The sequence below is a fragment of the Phyllobates terribilis genome, unplaced genomic scaffold, assembly GCF_046119375.1.
Source record: "Phyllobates terribilis strain yellow unplaced genomic scaffold, ASM4611937v1 Scaffold_11__3_contigs__length_659146591, whole genome shotgun sequence".
Lineage (NCBI taxonomy): Eukaryota > Metazoa > Chordata > Amphibia > Anura > Dendrobatidae > Phyllobates > Phyllobates terribilis.
Window position 1 is genome coordinate 589,295,515 of NW_027362771.1, and position 18,544 is coordinate 589,314,058.

The window sequence follows — 18,544 nt, forward strand, 5'->3', positions numbered from 1 at the left end:
TCACGTGACTATATGTACTTGTCACTTTTCCAAATGTTAGTTGTGTCTTCTGAGCAGTTTGTCAGCTTTTGGACACCTTTGAAGGTGTTTTCTATGTGTTTCTATGTGTTTTTGTTTGCCTGCCATTGGTTTTAACAGTGTTCGACGGTGTTCGACGAACAGTTCGACGAACAGTTCGGCGAACAGTTCGACGAACAGTTGGGCGAACACACCGGTGTTCGACAAACCGAACCGAATCCGAACACTATGAGGTTGGCTCAACTCTACTCAGAACCCTACTTCATCTGGGGTCTAAAAACTATCAGCAGCATTGAAAGAAGCCTTGCTTCATTCCCTGCCCTCTTTTAAAAAAAAAATTAATTAAAAGATTCCTCTCCATGGGTGCGATAGTGTTGTCATTGTGATAGAATCATTTCTCATAATTGCTTCTTTCAAGGGTTTATCTGTTTTAGACAGCCCCATTTTCAAGTGCCAAATTTCCAAAAAATCCACTATTAGTCAACGTTGAAGACTGCCACAGAGTACACCCTTGCCTTTGGAGGACCCACTGAATTTCAGGACTGCTGATCATATGGACCCAACACTATCAGAATTTCCTTAGGGGACCTTTCCATTGAAACTATCCAGATTAGAGAATACTTAACTGACATAAATGAATTCAAGTCTCCAGGTCCAGATGAATTACATCCTAGGGTACTGAAGGATATAGCAGAGGAAATTTTTGAGCCACTCTCAATAATCTTTGAATATTGTTGGAGAAGAGGAGAAATCCCAAAAGACTGGAGAAGAGCCAATGTAGTCCCTATCTTCAAAAAGGGAAAAAAGGTGGACCCAGTGAACTGTAGGCTTGTGAGCCTTACTTCTATACCAGGAAAGATCTTTGAACAAATTATTAAACAACATGTATGTAAGTACATGGATAAGAATGAAGTGATTAACCAGAGTCAGCATGGGTTTGTAACTAACAAGTCATGTCAGACTAACTTAATTTCCTTCTATGACAGAATCACTGACTGGGTGCATCAGAAAAACACAGTAGATATAGTATATCTTTACTTCAGCAAAGCATTTCACAAAGTATCTCTCACCATCCTTATTGAAAAAATGACCAACTATGGAATGGACAAGGCAACTGTTAGGTGGATTCATAACTGGCTTAGTGATCGGACCCAAAGAGTGGTCATAAATGGCTTCACATCCAGTTAGAAGAATGTCTCACGTGGGGTACCACAAAGCTCAGTCCTGGGCTCTGTGTTGTTCAACATCTTTACCAAAGATTTAGATGAAGGAGTTGAGGATAAACTGATTTAATTTGCTGATGACACAAAGCAAGGAGGGATAGCTAACGCTAGAGAAGAGAGAGAGAGGATTCAAAAAGATCTAAACAAATTGGAACTGTGGGCAGCAACTAACAGAATGGTTTTTAACAGGGAGAAATGCAAAGTCCAACATCTAGGCAAGAAAAATGAAAAAAGCATATACAGAATGGGAGGAATAGAGCTAAGCTACAGTACATGTGAAGAAGACTTGGGTATACTAATAGATCATAGACTGAACATGAGTCAACAGTGCGATGCAGCAGCAAAAAAAAACATGGCCAACTGTCCAGTCAACCAACTGATTAACTGGTTTAACAGAGGTCAGAAGTGGTGGCCAATTGTGATCTAGTGTACTGGTCTATCTTTATACTCTTTAGTGGGCTATCAAAAAACCTCCTGACCTTGACAAGTTCATCATTATCCTTTTCTATTTCCTTGTTGAAGTGCAATGGCAATATTCTAAACCCTGGTGACGGGAAGAAAACCAACTCTGTTTGCATATTGTGCTTTGGCAGCTGAACAAGCTACTTAATAAGTATAATAAAGACTATTTATATTGGATGGAAGCCATCAAGAAGACTCATTATATAACCCTTCCGACATAAGGAAACCATCTCATACCTCAGAGGAGAGCAGAGCAGGCACCATGGGGTGCAGAATACTTAGTTTGATCCTGCTGTGTTTTCTGCAGGAGTCACATGGACAACCACGGTGAGTATGGTGAATTTACCTTTACTTTCTAAACCCACAAATATAAAGGTACACTCAATATTTTTTTTTGAGTTTTATAATCCCTTTGCATGGGCTGCATAAGATTATATAATTTTTTTCTAATATTTACTGCATATATCCAGTTCTTGTGGAGCTAGGTGTAGAAATAGGCGTAAAATGAGGTCATGGAGATCTGCACCCCCATGTTAGAAATCTGAGGATCAACATCCAGTATTAGGATATAAGTCCTTCTGGGACAGGCTGTGACACTGCTTTGAAAGCAAGCAGTTATGTTATTCTAACCATGACCATCCCCATTAAATAAAATATACGACATATATGATAATTAATCAATACTGAATTTGATTCTTAAAGTTACATTTACATATTCGTTTAGTGGGTAAAAAAAATGTCCTCCCAAAGTTCTTACAAGGGTTATCCACCTTATTTTTAGATTTCACAGGGAAATAAATAAAAAATAAACCCCATTTTTGTATAACACATTGCATTGTCTGAGAAATCTCAAGGGGTGGTCATCTCCTTGGTCTCCTCATCTCTGAAAGAGTAGTTACAAAGAACATCTATCAACTAGTGGACTGTACAAGTCTTCAACCTGGAGGACCTGTCCTGTTCTGTCTTGAATGGACACTATCTAAAACTTAGTTTCCCAAGGGGCCAAGGACTTTCTTTCTCTTGGGATTACTAAATATTTCTTTTGGATGATCCCCAACTGTTCCTTACAGAGAAGTATTGCTTACCAGGTTTTTAAGGTTTATTTTTTTACATATAAACTTCTCTTGAAGCTTGATGTTAAAAAGGCCTCTCCAGAATTAGAAAAGTGAGGTTATTTTCTTACAAAAACAGTTCTACACCTGTCTTCAGGTTGAGTGTGGGATTGCAAAGACCTAAAGGGAATGGTAAGGTAATGAGATCATTCTCCATAGATGCATCCTGATCACACCCAGTGTGCTCCACATGGATACTGAGGAAACCATCATGGTCTCCATAGAAGGACAACCATTCCCATCCATTGACATCACTGTCCAGGATTTCCCAGAGAAGAGATTCTTGTTGGCTAAGAGTGTGATTTCTGGAAATAAAGACAATTACTTTCTAGGAAAAGCTGTAATAAAGGTAAATTAGCCCCATGAGAATGAAAAAAAAATGTTCCCGATAATTAAACATTCCTGATCCTTCATTTTCCTCCTTTAACTCTTCTTTTCTTCTCACCATCCTACTTCTATTTATTTTCTCACCTACCTTCTTATTTCTTTTACTGGCCTATCTGCCTACACATTTTCCTTCTCCCTATTCTGATTACCTTCCTTCCTTTTGACCATTCTTTCTTCCTTTCCACTCATTCCAAATACATTTCTTCATTATTTATATAATTTCTTACCTTTTTTTACCAATACCATTTACCAATCTAACTTACTTCCTTTCTTTGCCCTCAACTGAATTTACCCCTCCTCCATTCTATTCACCTACTTACCTTTCTTTCATTACATCCTCATTCCTTCCTTCCTTCATTCCTTTCCATTATTCTTTCCTTGCCACTTTCCTTCTTTTTTTATTTCTTTCCTACATAAATTACTCTCTCCTTCAATACTTTCATGTTATTCCAATTTACATCACCTTTCTATTCATCTTCCATACTTTCTTTCAGTCATTCCATTTAATTACCTGTCTTGCTTTCTTTTTTGTTTCCTCTCAATTAATTGACCTTACATTTGTCTGCTTTCTTCCCTCGTCTTCTCCTTCATTCCCATTGCCCACTTTCGCTCCTTTTATTTCTCTTCCTTTCCTTTCCTTACCTTTCCTTCTCTCTTCCTTCCTTTACTCATTCCATCCATTAACCTACCTTACTTTTTTCCTTCCTTCATTCGCTTCTTTTCATTACTTTTTCCTTGCTTCCTACAATTCGCTTCAATCCTTTTCTTTACTCTTCTCTCTTACAACCACCCAACATTTATTTGCCTTTCTTCCTACTTTTCAGTTGCCCTCTTTCACTTCCATTCTTTGTTTCCTTTCATCCTTGTTTCCTTCCTTCTTTTTGTCATTCATTTTTCTTCCTTTTTTTATATATACTTTATGAACGCTATGATAGAATATTTATCATTTTAGATTTCATCTCGGAATTTTACAAAAAACCCAATGAAGAAGCAATTTGTTACTATCGAGGCAAAAACGTCAATGTGTTCATTGGAGAAACATGTCCTTCTGTCCTTCCACAGTGGCTACATCTTCATTCAGACTGACAAACCCATCTATACCCCTGGATCTAAACGTAATAACTGCCCTGATATAGTCCTATAATACACATCTTATACTAAATCTCATTGTATTGTGTTATGCATGGTCCTATTTGGTGTAGTGTAGCACCACCCTTACTCATATGCAGTGTCTGGTACTGCAGCTTGGCCTCTTTCACTTTAATGGACAGTAGTGACACTATTACTTGGAAAGAAGTGGTATCTTCCCTCTATTATCATGCAACCCCGTTAGATAAAAGTTGAACCATAGATGAATGTCGTTTTTTCTCCTCACTGTAGTGTTGACGACATTTAGTCACAGTCTGTTGATTTCCCCATAACATTTCATGTCTTCCAGTTCTATATAGGATCTTTCCAGTGAATTACAAGCTACGGCCAATCCACACTACTGTAATAGTGGAATTCCAGGTAAGACTTGTTACTTAAGTGGGGGTGGGGCAAGGAGTAGGCGGAAGAGGCAGCTGTCCTTGGCGGAGCTGAGTCTGCTGAATAGTAAGCAAGGAAGGATCACAATCATCCCTAACATTATCAGCACTGAAGTCAATCACACAGAGATAAAGCTGCCGGAATAGTGGCCACATCCTTAAAATGAAAAACATATGAGAGCAACTTTGTCACTCACTCTAAGTGTGAATGATTAGAGGGTGAGCCAGGAGCAGTGATGAGTTTTGATTAGAGATGGACGAACCTAAACAGTAAAGTTCCCCTATAAAATCTAACCAGCAAAGGTTAACCAGATAGCTGTAAGCTGATATTAATAGCCAGGGAAGGGGCCTTAGTTCCTGGCCTCCTCCGAGGCTAATGATATCAGCTCTCAGTGGCCCCAGAAATAACGCATCGATAAGATGCAACAAATCTGGTGCTTAGCCTCCGCTCTTCCCTCTTGCCCTGGTGCGGTGGCAAGTGGGGTAATAGTTGGGGTTCACGTCAGCCTTATATTGCAGCTGAGAGGCCCCCATTACTAACCCCGTAGTAAAAGTTTGAAAATAAAGACATGGCAAGAATAAAATTATATACTTCAAATAAAATTCCACACCGTTTTCTACATATTTATTTAAAAATACAAAACACAGTTATACTCACCTAACGCCAAATCCCCTGAAGCCAATGTCCCTTGTAAAAAACAGCAAATAAAAGAGCTACCAACCTTATACTCACCTAATGCCCAATCCATTTGAAGCTATTGTCACCTGTAAAAAAAAACAACAATAAAAAACAACCATATCCCTCACCTGTTTGACGTGATGACATAATCCAGAGGGCCCAACGGCGATCGGATCATTTGTAGAACAGTCACATGGAGTGCAAGTTCAGGTTCGGTTACTGTTCTGGTACCCGAACCCGAACTTTTAATAGCTGTTTGGCCGTACCCGAACATCCAGGGGTCCGCCCATCTCTAGTCCTAGTTATGATGTAAGACTTTTAATTGAACCATTTTTATTAAAATTATAGGTTGAGAGTAAGGACGAGCGAGTATACTCGTTACTATTCGGTACTCGCCGAATAGTACGGTACTCGGGCTACTCGTTACTCCGCGAGTTTCGTTGTGATTACTCGCTAGGAGTAACGAGTACAATATAAGTCAATGGGAAATTCGAGTAAGCCATGATTGTTTAAAAGCCCGTGGTAAAAATCCGCCGGCTTTTAAACAATCACTCAGCCCCATACTGCTTCCCCGCAGCCTCCCATCCCGATCCTAAGTTAGGACTGGGCGGGGAGCGCAGCACCAGGGAGCTGTTATGATCTGCAACATGAACTAAGGAAAGATAGGGGAAGGCTGTCCCTACAATAAGACTAAGCTGAATCCCTACGATGTAGCGGGCTGCCTGTTCTTAGCGAACAGACCCGCCTTAGTCCTCAGCTAGTCTGAACGGAGACCTATAGCATTAGGGAAGGGGTCCCTAAAAGAACTAAGGACTGGGACAAAAATGAGACACCTCCTAAACAGAGAAGTAGTTGCAGAACACAAAAATACAAACTGACAAAAAGGTGCTAAAGGTCCCAGAAGGACCAAGCGAGCTGCCAGATAGGCACAGAAGCAAATACAAAAAGCAAACAGGAGGGTTCTAACAGGAGTGAAGGACCCGGGCGGGGAAGCCGGCAGTGAAAAGACTTCACCACCGGCTTTCCCGTTCGGTGTTGCGCTCCTCGCTCGCTGATGTGCGCTCCCCACTCCCTGGTGCTTTGCTCCCCACCCAGTCCTAACTTAGGATCCGGATGGGAGGCGGCGGGGGAGAGGGGAGCGTACATCAGGGAGCGGGGAGCGCAGCACCGAACGGGAAAGCCGGCGGTGAAGTCTTTTCACTGCCAGCTTTCCCGCCGGTTATTTCAAATGAACAGCTGAGGTATCAGCTGATGCTGATCAGCTGTTCACTTGATGTAGCCGCAGTGCCCTCAGAGGGTTCATGTGAGTTCATGCTTTCCCATGGTCGCACAGCTCAGCTACACCTCTGGTAGAAAATCTGTAGCAGAGATGTAGCTGAGCTAAAGAAGAAGACTACATTGGACTACCTCGGACTGAAGATAATTTTTTTAATAAAGATGGAGTCTATAAGTGTTTTTTTCTTTTACATGACCGCCATGAATTTCTAGGAAAGTATTTAAAAAAAACACAACACATAGGAAAAAATATTTTATTAGAAATAAAACAAAAAAACATTTAAAGACTCCATTTTTATTTAAAAAAATTATCTTCAGTCCGAGGTAGTCTTCTTCTTTAGCTCAGGTACATCTCTGGTAGAGATTCTCTACCAGAGGTGTAGCTGAGCTGTGCGGCCGTGGGAAAGTTCATGTGAGTTCATGCAGTCAAGCATGAACTCACATGAACCCTCTGAGGGCACCGCGGCTGCTTCAAATGAACAGCTGATCAGCATCAGCTGATACCTCAGCTGTTCATTTGAAATAACCGGTGGGAGGACCTAAGTTGGATCGGGTGGGGAGCGAAGCACCAGGGAGTGGGGAGCGCAGCACCGAACGGGAAAGCCGGTGGTGAAGTCTTTTCACTGCCGGCTTCCCCGCCCGGGTCCTTCGCTCCCCGCTCAATGGTGCTGCGCTCCCCGCCCGGTCCTAACTTAGGATCGGGATGAGAGGCGGCAGGGGGAGCGGAGGATCGAGATGGGAGGCTGCGGGGAAGCAGTATGGGGCTGAGTGATTGTTTAAAAGCCGGCGGCTTTTTACCACCGGCTTTTAAACAATCATGCGGCTTACTCGCATTTCCTATTGACTTACATTGGACTCTTTACGAGTATAGCGAGTCCGATTATTTCACTACTCGCTCATCCCTAGTTGAGAGCATTGTTAGCATTTCTGGAAGTAATTTAGCCAACGGGATACTCTGATTCTCTGTATCAGTTATGAGACACTCTGCTTGAAGGCTCTGCTATGAGATTACTACTAATGTCACAGTTACTGGGCCACTACTAATGTCACTGTTATGAAGACACTGTGGATATGGATGTCACTGGTTTTGAGGCACTGTGGATGTCACAGTTATGGGAACATTGTGGATGTCACTATTATAGGGGCAAAGTAGAGGTCACTGTTATGGTGGCACAGTAATTATCACTGTTTTCGGGGCTCCATGGATATCACTGGTATTGGGGCACGGTGGATGTCACTGTTATGAGGGCAATGTGGACGTCACTGATATTGGGTGCTGTTGTTGTCACTATTATGGGGTGCTCTGGATGCCACTGTTACGGGGATAGTGTGGACATCACTGATATTGGGGATCTGTGGATGTCTCTACTATGGGTGCACTATGGATGTCACTGCTATGGGAATAGTGTGGCTATCACTGTTATGGAGGTGCTGTTGATGTCACTGTTATGGGGGTGCTGTGGCTTTCACCATTTTGAGGTTACTGTGTATGTCACTCTTACTATATGGGGCACTGTGGATGTCACTGTTTTTATGGGGGTACTGTGGATGTCACTGTTATGTGAGCAATGTAGAATTTCGTGTTGCGGATGTTCTGAGATATGGATGTCACTCATTTAGACAACCGTCTAAAATTTACCTTTCTCCTGTTTTTGTTCTAGAATCCAGAGGGGCTCATTGTGAAAAGAGATGTATTTCAACCTGATCCATATGGGTTTATCTCAAAAAGTAACGATTTGTCAGAGCTGGCCAGGTGAGATGGAAATATAGACAGGGCCAGCTTACATCTCAAGGGCTATCCAATAAGCTCCCTACCTTCGAATATATTCCACTTGTGCACAGGCTTCTTTTTTTTACTATTACACCCTTGTTTCTCACCAAACACCCAGATACTTGGTCCCTTCAACCATCCTGTGTAATGACCCAACACTTCAGTCCTTAACAAGGACTATTTGAGCTGAGTTTGGGAAAGTCAAAGTCTCCTCTGCCATATAAGAAAACCTTCTAAGATGCACAAGATATATGGGGAGACAGCTACAAGCCAGCTCCCATGAGATTCAGGTCATGTAAATACAAGTACTGTTACCCAAAACAATGAGCTCTATTACAACACCTTTCTCAAATTCCTACACCCCTGACTACAGCATCTCTATCAATGTCTCATCTCTGAAGTCCAACCATCTTTCCTCATAGCCTGTTTCAGAGATCTAGGTATCAAAACCTTGGCCATTACGTATTAACAGAATTAGTAACATATCCAGGTGGAGTCTATCCTTAGTCTAGGATAAGTTTAGAAACGTTCTTTCCATATTTAGTGTACTAACAATTTTGCAATTTTGCCTTAAGCCTTGGCACCTGGACCCTCTTTGCCAGGTATGACGACTCACTTGAGAACTTCACCACCAACTTTGAGGTTAAAGAATATGGTAAGAGAGTTATCTGGAGTCTTTCAGATTCCCGGACTTGCTAAATGGCCCCACTCATTCAAAATGTCTTCTCTTTTTTCATCGTTACATCAGTGCTGCCAAGCTTTGAGGTTACCATCAAGACGGTGAAAAATTTCATGTATCTAGACGATAATACATTTTCGGTGACTGTTAACGCACAGTGAGTATCTTCAACTGAGATTTTTCAAAATCTGTTTTCCAAAACATTGGAGAAGGTCATTTCATGGAACTTTTCATTATCAGTTACCACCTAGAACATAAACTATCTCTCCGGCAAACAAAATATAGGAACGCCATTGATCTGTCACACTGTTTATTGGATGTTGCCAATTACTGCAGATCAGCGCCTACTATTGAAATAGTAGCTGATCTGCAGTAACTGGCGGCGACCATTAAGCTTTGAGTGGCTGGTGGTGTGCCTCTCCATACATGTATATGTATATCCACAAAGTTGATTACAAGAAAGATCTATAGAAATGTTGTGCAATGTAATGCACACAAATAGTGCAATGTAATACACACAATTAAATGAAGAAAGAGAAAAATATACATTTATAGTCACACATGCCCAAGAATAAAATTAGAATGTGTCACCACATTGGCCTGTTCCTCAGACCATCACAAGCAGTTCTACCCTACCTTACCTGGGGGTCCAAAAGAAAAAGTAAAGAATTATTAATTTCAGCATCCCTGGTGATCAGTGTTAGTGCAGAGGGTAATACATAAGCTTTAGTCAGAGATTTACTAACCTTCCTTTAAAGGTGTTTTCCACTTTACCAAAAGTGGTCTCCAATACTTTTTCACATGTAAAATAACAAGCACAGATGCTCACCCTCCTCGGGACTAGCTTAATCTCCTCGGCAGTCTCAGAGTGCACAGAGACCAAAGCGGCAATGTAGAGACGGCATTGAACCATAAGAAGGGGAGTACTATCTTTTTATGTTATCTTGGGTATATAAAAGCATTTGGGGACAGCTTATAATTCTTACAGTAGAAAACAGTTTGAATATTGAATATGACTTGTGGTAAGAGATGGTTTAGGGTTTAATCATATTTTTGGGGCTTGGGGTGTCTTAGTGGTGATCTTTTTGAGAAGGAGTTAATGGCCCCACACTTATGGTAATGAGGGAACAAACGTCGGCATACCTGGAAATCAAAAGTATTGAAGGAATTAATGGTCAACAAAGTGTATTAAACATAAACATCCTAGGTGGTCTAAGGTAGTAGAGGGGTAATTATCAGAATCTTTGATAATTTGGCAAATTGAAGGAGTTAATGTAATCATGGTGGTTTAGGGGACTGAAAGAGTTAACACAAGCATCCCTGGCAGTCTAGAGTGTTAAGAGGGCATGTTTCAATATACCTAGTGATCAGGGGTGGTGAATGGGTTGAATTTCAGTACCACTGTTGATGTAGGGCAATGAATGAGTCAATGACAACTCTAGAGCAGTGTTCCCCAATTCCAGTCCTGAAGAGCCACCAACAGGCCATGTTTTCAGGATTTCCTTAGTATTGCTCAGGTGATAATTGCATCACCTGCACAGGCAATAATTCCATCACCTGTGTAATAGTAAGGAAATCCTGAAAACATGACCTGTTGGTGGCTTTTGAGGACCAGAGTTGGGGAACACTGGTCTATATTAACCTCTTTACCCCCGAAGACAATTTACACATTAATGACCAGGCCAATTTTTACAATACTGACCACTGTCACTTTATGAGGTAATAACTCTGGAACGCTTCAATGGATCCCCCTGATTCTGAGAATTTTTTTTCGTGACATATTGTACTTCATGATAGTGGTAAGATCTCTTCGATATCACTTGCGTTTATTTGTGAAAAAATCAGAAATTTGGGGAAAATTTAGAAAATTTTGCAATTTTCAAAATTTAAATTTTTATGCCCTTAAATCAGAGAGATATGTCACACAAAAGAGTTAATAAATAACATTTCCCACATGTCTACTTTACATCAGCACCATTTTAGAACCAAAATTTTGTTTTGTTAGGAAGTTATAAGAGTTAAAAGTTGACCAGCAATTTCTCATTTTTCCAACAAAATTTTCAAAAACATTTTTTTAGGGACCACATCACATTTGAAGTGACTTTGAGGAGCCTTTATGACAGAAAATACCCAAAAGTGACACCATTCTAAAAACTGCACCCCTCAAGGTGCTCAAAACCACATTCAAGAAGTTTATTAACCCTTCAGGTTCTTCACAGGAATTTTTGAAATATGGAAGAAAAAAAAAGCATTTAACTTTTTCTTTCAAAAATGTTAATTTAGACCCAATTTTTTTTATTTCCACAACAGTAACAGGACAAAATTTCTCCTGAGCACACCGATACCCCATATGTCGGGGAAAACCACTGTTTGGGCGCCATTTGACTTTGTGAATGTAAAATTTGCTTGAATAATAAGCAGATGCCATGTCGCAATTGGTGAGCCCCTGTTGTGCCTAAAACGTGGAAATCCCCCACAAGTGACACCATTTTGGAAACTAGACCCCTCAGGGAACTTTTCTAGATGTGTGGTGAGCACTTTGAACCCCCAGGCGCTTCACAGAAGTTTATAACACTGAGCCATAAAAATAACATTTTCACATTTTTCCCACAAAAATGTTTTTCAGCCCCCAATTTTGCATTTTCATAAGGGTAACAGGAGAAATTGCACCATGCAATTTGTTGTGAAATTTCTCCTGAGTAAGCTGATACCTCATATGTGGGGAAAACAACTATTTGGGTGCATGAGAAGGGAAGGAGCGCCATTTGACTTTTTGAATGTAAAATTTGCTTAAACAGGGGAAACCCCCCACAAGTGACCCCATTTTGGAAACTAGACCCCTCAAGTATTTTATCAAGGGGTATAGTGAACATTTTTATCCCAGAGGTATGACATAGAATTTGATAACAATAGGTCATTATATCGAATAAGTTGTCATTAGTCTTGAAAGCAAGTGCTCGCTACTTGAGTTTGCATCGGGTACTCGGGTATGCACTGAGTATCGCGGGTGCTCGAGTGACATGCTCGAGTCCCCGCCCCATATGTTTATCGGTTGCTCATACATGGCAGGCAATCCCAGCGAGGTTTTTTTGGCTGTATAACCCAATAAAAACTATTTTATAGAAAAAAAAAAATTCTATCGCTTTATTCTGAGAGCTATAATTTTTATTTTTTGGCTGATGGAGCTCTATAGTGGCTTTTTTAATGCGGGACAAGATGACATTTTCAGCGGTACCATTTTTATTTACATTTGTCTTTTTGATTGCAATTTATTCCATTTTTTGTTTGGCGGTAAGATGATAAGGCATGGTTTTTTGCTTCATTTTTTTTTTTAACATGTTCACTAAAGGGGTTAACTAGTGGGACAGTTTTATAGGTCAGGTCATTTCGGATGCGCCGATACCAAATATGTGTACTTTTATTGGTTTGATTGTTTTTTTCATAATAATATTTTTCTATGGGTACAGTATATTTTTATTTTTTTGGATTATTTTTTCATTTTTTTTTTTATATTTTAACTTTTTTTTAATTTATTTATTCACTTTCTGACACTATTGTTTACTTTGAAACTTTGTCCCACTATGGGAATTTATATTTTTGCAGGCTGATCACTTGCATAGCGTAGGGATGCAGAAGCATCCCTGTGCTATACCAGCTGTCAGCTCTGCACAGGTACAAGTTACCTTGATCATGCATTGCGCATGATCAAAGTACCTTCCTGATGCCTGGTGACCTGGATGTCGTCATGACGACATCTGGTTCACCATGGCAATGAATGGGACCCTGTGCTCACAGCGTGGGATCCCGATTCAAGGTAAGAGGGGCTCGCTTACCTCCCCTTGCTCTGGGAATGCTGCGATCGACTTCGTTCCCAGTATTTTGGGGGTTAATGTGCCGGGAGCGGTGCGGGACCACTCCTGGCACATAATAGCGGGTGTCAGCTGTGAGAATCAGCTGACACCCGGCAGCGATCGCCCTGCACATATTCTGTGTGGACGCGATCATATTGTGCATAATAGTACATACCTGGTGCATAAGGCCCAGGGCACAGGGACATACTATTACTGACAATGTCAGTAAGGGGTTAAAAGTTTAATATTCAGTATCATTGATAATAAGGGAGAGTGAAGGGGTGAATTTCTGTACCACTGGTGATTTAAAAGCCATGTAGTTGAATGAACCTGAGAAAGGGTCTGCAATGCCTGGGCCACCCTGATTTATCTCCAACATGGATCTTATCAGTTGGGTTAAATGGGAAGTGGTGCACAGCATATCATTAGTTACATCTGAACAGCAGGTATACAAATGATAGTACATATGCATAGAAGGAATAAAGGAAATATTGTGACCACATGCTGCTTCCATGCCCTTTAGATACATCTATGGGAAGCCCGTTTCTGGTAAAGCCTTTGTACTGTTCAAACTGAAGAGAGGAACTGAAGAAAAAAGTCTCACAGAGTCGCTAAGGAGGATTGAGGTAATGTCATATATGCAAAAAAATAGCACTGTGCTTCAATACACATAAAGACTAGTGTTGAGCGAGCACTAAAATGCTCGGGTGCTCGAAGCTCGGGCCGAGCTCACCGTGATACTTGGGTGCTCGACCCGAGCAACGAGCCCAATGTTAGTCTATGGGAGACCCGAGCATTTTTGTGGCGGCACCCCCGGCAGTCTGTAGAAAGCCTAAAAAGTGCCCAAAACGATAGTGACAGTGCTCAAATGACATGGGAACAGCATGGGGATCGCTCCAGGAAGTATTTCTGACCCCAAGGTCACTGCTGTCAACAACGTGGTCAGAGATATTAAGCCACTTTTACAGGCTCACAATAAAACGTTCAAAAACGAAACTGAAATGGTTTTCCTGTGAAATATGTTAAGGAACTTCCTTTCCAGGGTAAAGACTTGTGTATAAGGTAAAATAAATAACCAAAAACAAAAATACTCCTCCACACCTTGGGCTATGTTCACAAGTAGCATTTTTTATGCGTTTTTGCACTTTTGCATTGCTTTCAACCGTGACAAATGCATTCACTGGGAAATGTCATTTTAACATTTTACAACCTTATCTGGCCATGTGCTGTGTGACACATGCATACAGTGCTGAAAAGACATGGGAACAGCATGGGGAAGACCCCTGGAAGCATCTCTGACACCCAGGTCACTGCCTAAAAGTGTGCCCATCAGAAGTGATCCTTGCCGCATCAGAAGATGCAGACTTGCAACTATCCCCGTGCAAGTCCTTGTCCCAGGGCAGTGTTCAATTGTACCTCCCCCATTCCTTGCAATGCAAGCGCAAGTATTCCGCCTGCCACCCACCCACCCCCAGGCTGCAATACCATACTACTTGCATGCTTGCACTTGAAATTGGGCCTTTTAGGCATGTGGAGGCAGAATTTGGCCACCACGTCATGGCTGCGTCGGCGGCCTGGTATCCATACTCAGTCCCTAGCCGCCCGGTGGCCTGGTGTCCACGCTGGGTCCCCAGCCGCCAGGGGGCGGCAGGGTGTCCAAACTCGGTCCCCAGCCGCACCGCGGCCGTGTGCCCACGCTCAGTCCCCAGCCGCCTAGGGGCAGCCGGGTGTCCATAAACGGTCCCCAGCCACCCCTATTTGTCCCGGTGTGCCTTATACACAAGCGCGCATACCAAAACATTACCTGTGCACTCCCCAGTGCATTTAGTGTGAAGGACAGCCTAACCACAAACACATGGACAAGTGAATGTGGCCAGGGATGGTCCATCTCATTGATGCCTTCACACTGGGTTAATATTGTGGAAGCCGGGACACAGTTGGACACTGGGATGCAACACGTCCTCCAGACATAGAGGATTGCGGGTCCTGGGTCAATCAGGCTTCAACACAAAGTTCAGAAGGTAGACAGCAGCAGTGGTCGGCCTCCTACACAACGAGTAAATTATTCATGATTATGAGGCCATACATCTCCTTAGCTTTCTGTTCCTTGGAATGCAAGCGCATGTATGTAGTAGCGGCTAGGCCTGAGGTGGTCAGCGTTTTGGCGCATATCCTACCTCCTCCGAGGATTTCTGGATGTTTTCCTGCTACTATCCCAGTTCTATGACTCCCGTTAAAACAAAGCTTCAGGTGATGAATGATGGATGAGGTGGTGGGAAAGGAGAAAGAGCAGGAGGAACAGGGACCATTCACATCAATATTAGGCCAGTCAACCACACATGTCTTGTAGGATATGTTTCTGTACCAAAAGGAGTGGTTCGGCTACACAGTTATAGGGCATACAGTGAGTGCAATACCTACCAAAAATTTCGAGGCACTCCAATGCCCCTTGGAAGTGACATGGAGGTCAGAGGACCTTAACTAAACCGTTTTTTCCATTTATAGCAACTGGGTCTCCTGTACACTGTTGGCTTAAGCAGTGAAAGGAAGGCTTTTTAAAAATTATGAGGAACTGCAGTGCCCCTTGAAACAGACGTGGATTACAGCGTACTAAAAACCTTCTACCCATTATTGGGGAGTGGGTCTCCCTTAGTGTTCGCCTATGCATTGAAAAGCAAAAGCAGACTAAAATTAGGAGGAAATGCAATGCCCGTTGGAAGAGTCGTGGAGGTTAGAGGTAATTAAAAACAACATTTCAATGCCCCTTGGAAGAGTTGTGGAGTTCAGAGTGGTTTAACAAGACGGTTTTAATGCCCCTTGGAAGAGTGGTGGAGGTTGCAGTAGCTTAACAAGACAGTTTTAATGCCCCTTGGAAGAGTGGTGGAGGTCGCAGTGGAATAAAAAGACAATATGAATGCCCCTTGGAACAGACGTGGAGGTCCCAGTGGAATAAAAAGACGATATCAATGACCCTTGAAAGAGACGTGGAGTTCACAGTAGCTTAACAAGACGATTTTAATGCCCCTTACAAGAGCCATGCAGTACAGCATATTAAAAACATTATTCCCATTATTGGGGAGTGGGTCTCCCATAGTCTTTGCCTATGCCTTCCAAGCAAAAGCTGCCAAAAATTAGGACAGAGGAACTTGCAATGCCCCTTACAAGAGCCATGCAGTACAGCATATTAAAAACATTATTCCCATTATTGGGGAGTGGGTGTCCCATAGTCTTTGCCTATGCCTTCCAAGCAAAAGCTGCCAAAAATTAGGACGGAGGAACTTGCAATGCCCCTTACAAGAGCCATGCAGTACAGCATATTAAAAACATTATTCCCATTATTGGGGAGTGGGTCTCCCATAGTCTTTGCCTATGCTTTCCAAGCAAAAGCTGCCAAAAATTAGGACGGAGGAACTTGCAATGCCCCTTACAAGAGCCATGCAGTACAGCATATTAAAAACATTATTCCCATTATTGGGGAGTGGGTCTCCCATAGTCTTTGTCTATGCCTTCCAAGTAAAAGCTGCCAAAAATTAGGACGGAGGAACTTGCAATGCTGGCAACACGGACTACAGTCACCCTGGTGGTAGAGTGGTGGTGGAGGCTGAGGATATGAAGAAGAGCAAAAAACAGCCAAAATGAGGACGCGTATACCCATATGTGGGTGCGAAGAGGTGCATGGAAATACACCTCCCGAAATAACACAGTGGATTTGACTTTATGTTACTCTGCTCCACCTCTATTTGGTGGTGATGAGAAGTCTGTCCCAATCCAGCCCTTGTTCATTTTGATAAGGGTCAGCTTGTCAGCATTGTCAGTTGACAGGCGAGTGCGCTTATCAGTTATAATTCAACCAGCGGCACTAAAAACACGCTCCAATAACACGCTAGCGGCAGGGCAGGCCAGGACCTCCAAGGCGTACACAGCGAGTTCATTCCAAGTGTCCAGCTTGGATACTCAATAATTAAAAGGCACGGAGGATGCTGGTACGGTCGGCAAGGTACTCCCTCACCATCTTTGAAACTTTCCACTCCTTGTGAGAGTACCCCGCGCCTCAGGGCCTGTAATCTGGGCAGGTCTCAGAAAACTGTCCCAGAATGTTGACAGTGATCCCCTGCCTCTGCTGGATTGGAGTGGCGTCTCTCTCGCCTGTACGCCTTGGTTGGGTTGGCTGTGACCTCTGCCGCTAGCGTGTTCAGATGGGAATTTTTTTAACAGTTCTGCAGCAAGGGCCTTCTGGTACTGTCCCATTTTTATAGACCTCTCCACCTCAGGAATAAGAGAGTGAAAGTTCTCCTTGTAGCGGGGGTCTAAAAGTGTCTCCAACCAGTAATGACTGTCACCCAACATATTGACAACGTGAGGGTCACGGTTAAGGCAGCGTAACATAAAGTCAGCCATGCGTGCCAGACTGGTAACGGGCAAGACTTCCGTGTCCTCACCAAGATGATGACTGACCATGCTCTCCTCCTACTCCTCCTCCTCCCCCCTGTCCTCAGGCCACCCACGCTGAACCGACGGTATGACACTTGTACAGGTACTACTGTCTAGACAGCATGATACCAGCTGCTATTCTTCCTCCTCCTCCTCTCCCTCATTGTCCCCCAATGCATGTTGGGATGAGATGAGGCTGGGATGTGTGTAATCGCCCGCTACGGCTACTTGATCCATCTCATCATACTCTGGCTGCAATGCCTCCTCTTTAATTCTCTGCAGAGAGCGTTGCAAAATACAGACAAGTGGAATGCTGACGCTAATGATGACGTCATTGCCACTCACCAACTTGGTGGACTCCTCAAAGTTTGTCAGGATGGTACATATGTCAGACATCCAGGTCCACTCCTGAAGTCTTATGTGTGGAGTCTGACCTGAATATCGACGGCCTTGTTGCAGCTGGTACTCCACAACTGCTCTCTTCTGCTCACAAATCCTTTGCAACATGTGGAGGGTAGAGTTCCAACATGTGGGGACATCACACACCAGTCGGTGTACCGGAAGCTGCAAACGCTGCTGCAACACAGCAAGGGGGGCGGAAGCTGTAGCCGACTTCCGACAATGATCTGACAGGCGGTATACTTTGACGAGCAGATCTGGCAACTCGGGGTATGATTTAAGAAACCGCTGAACCACGAGGTTAAGCACATGAGCCAGGCATGGTACGTGTGTGATCTCGCCTCGTCTCAAAACCGCCACCAGGTTATGGCCATAGTCACACACGACCATGCCTGGATGTAGGTTCAGCGGTCTCAGCCACAGATCTGCCTGCTCTTTCACAGCTGTCCACAACTCACAAGCAGTGTGAGGTTTAACACCTAAGCTTATAAGTTTCAGCATAGCCTGTTGCCGCTTGGCGGAGGCAGTACTGCAGTGCTTCCAGTTTGTAACTGATGTGGTGATATCTGAGATGGAGGCTGAACATGAGGAGGAGGAGGAGGATGATGCGCATCCTCAGTGTGGGGAGGATGTGTTCCGTCCCAAGTTCCTACTGGGTCCCGGCTTCCACTATGTTTACCCAGTGTGCCGTCAGGGAGATGCACCGTCCATGACCACAAGCACTTGTCCAC

The 18,544-nt window shown here is 43.0% G+C and overlaps 1 protein-coding gene across 1 annotated transcript in view; it reads left to right on the plus strand.

Moving 5' to 3' along the window:
- Positions 1 to 1,909: 1,909 nt before the first annotated feature.
- Positions 1,910 to 18,544, plus strand: part of LOC141167056 (complement C3-like) — a 275,580-nt gene continuing 258,945 nt past the window's right edge. The window contains exons 1-8 of the mRNA XM_073654383.1: positions 1,910 to 2,030; positions 2,975 to 3,164; positions 4,155 to 4,317; positions 4,641 to 4,711; positions 8,344 to 8,435; positions 9,029 to 9,108; positions 9,202 to 9,289; positions 13,507 to 13,609. Of these exons, the coding sequence (XP_073510484.1) occupies positions 1,966 to 2,030; positions 2,975 to 3,164; positions 4,155 to 4,317; positions 4,641 to 4,711; positions 8,344 to 8,435; positions 9,029 to 9,108; positions 9,202 to 9,289; positions 13,507 to 13,609 (852 nt within the window). The 5' untranslated portion in view covers positions 1,910 to 1,965. The remainder of the gene's footprint in view (positions 2,031 to 2,974; positions 3,165 to 4,154; positions 4,318 to 4,640; positions 4,712 to 8,343; positions 8,436 to 9,028; positions 9,109 to 9,201; positions 9,290 to 13,506; positions 13,610 to 18,544) is intronic.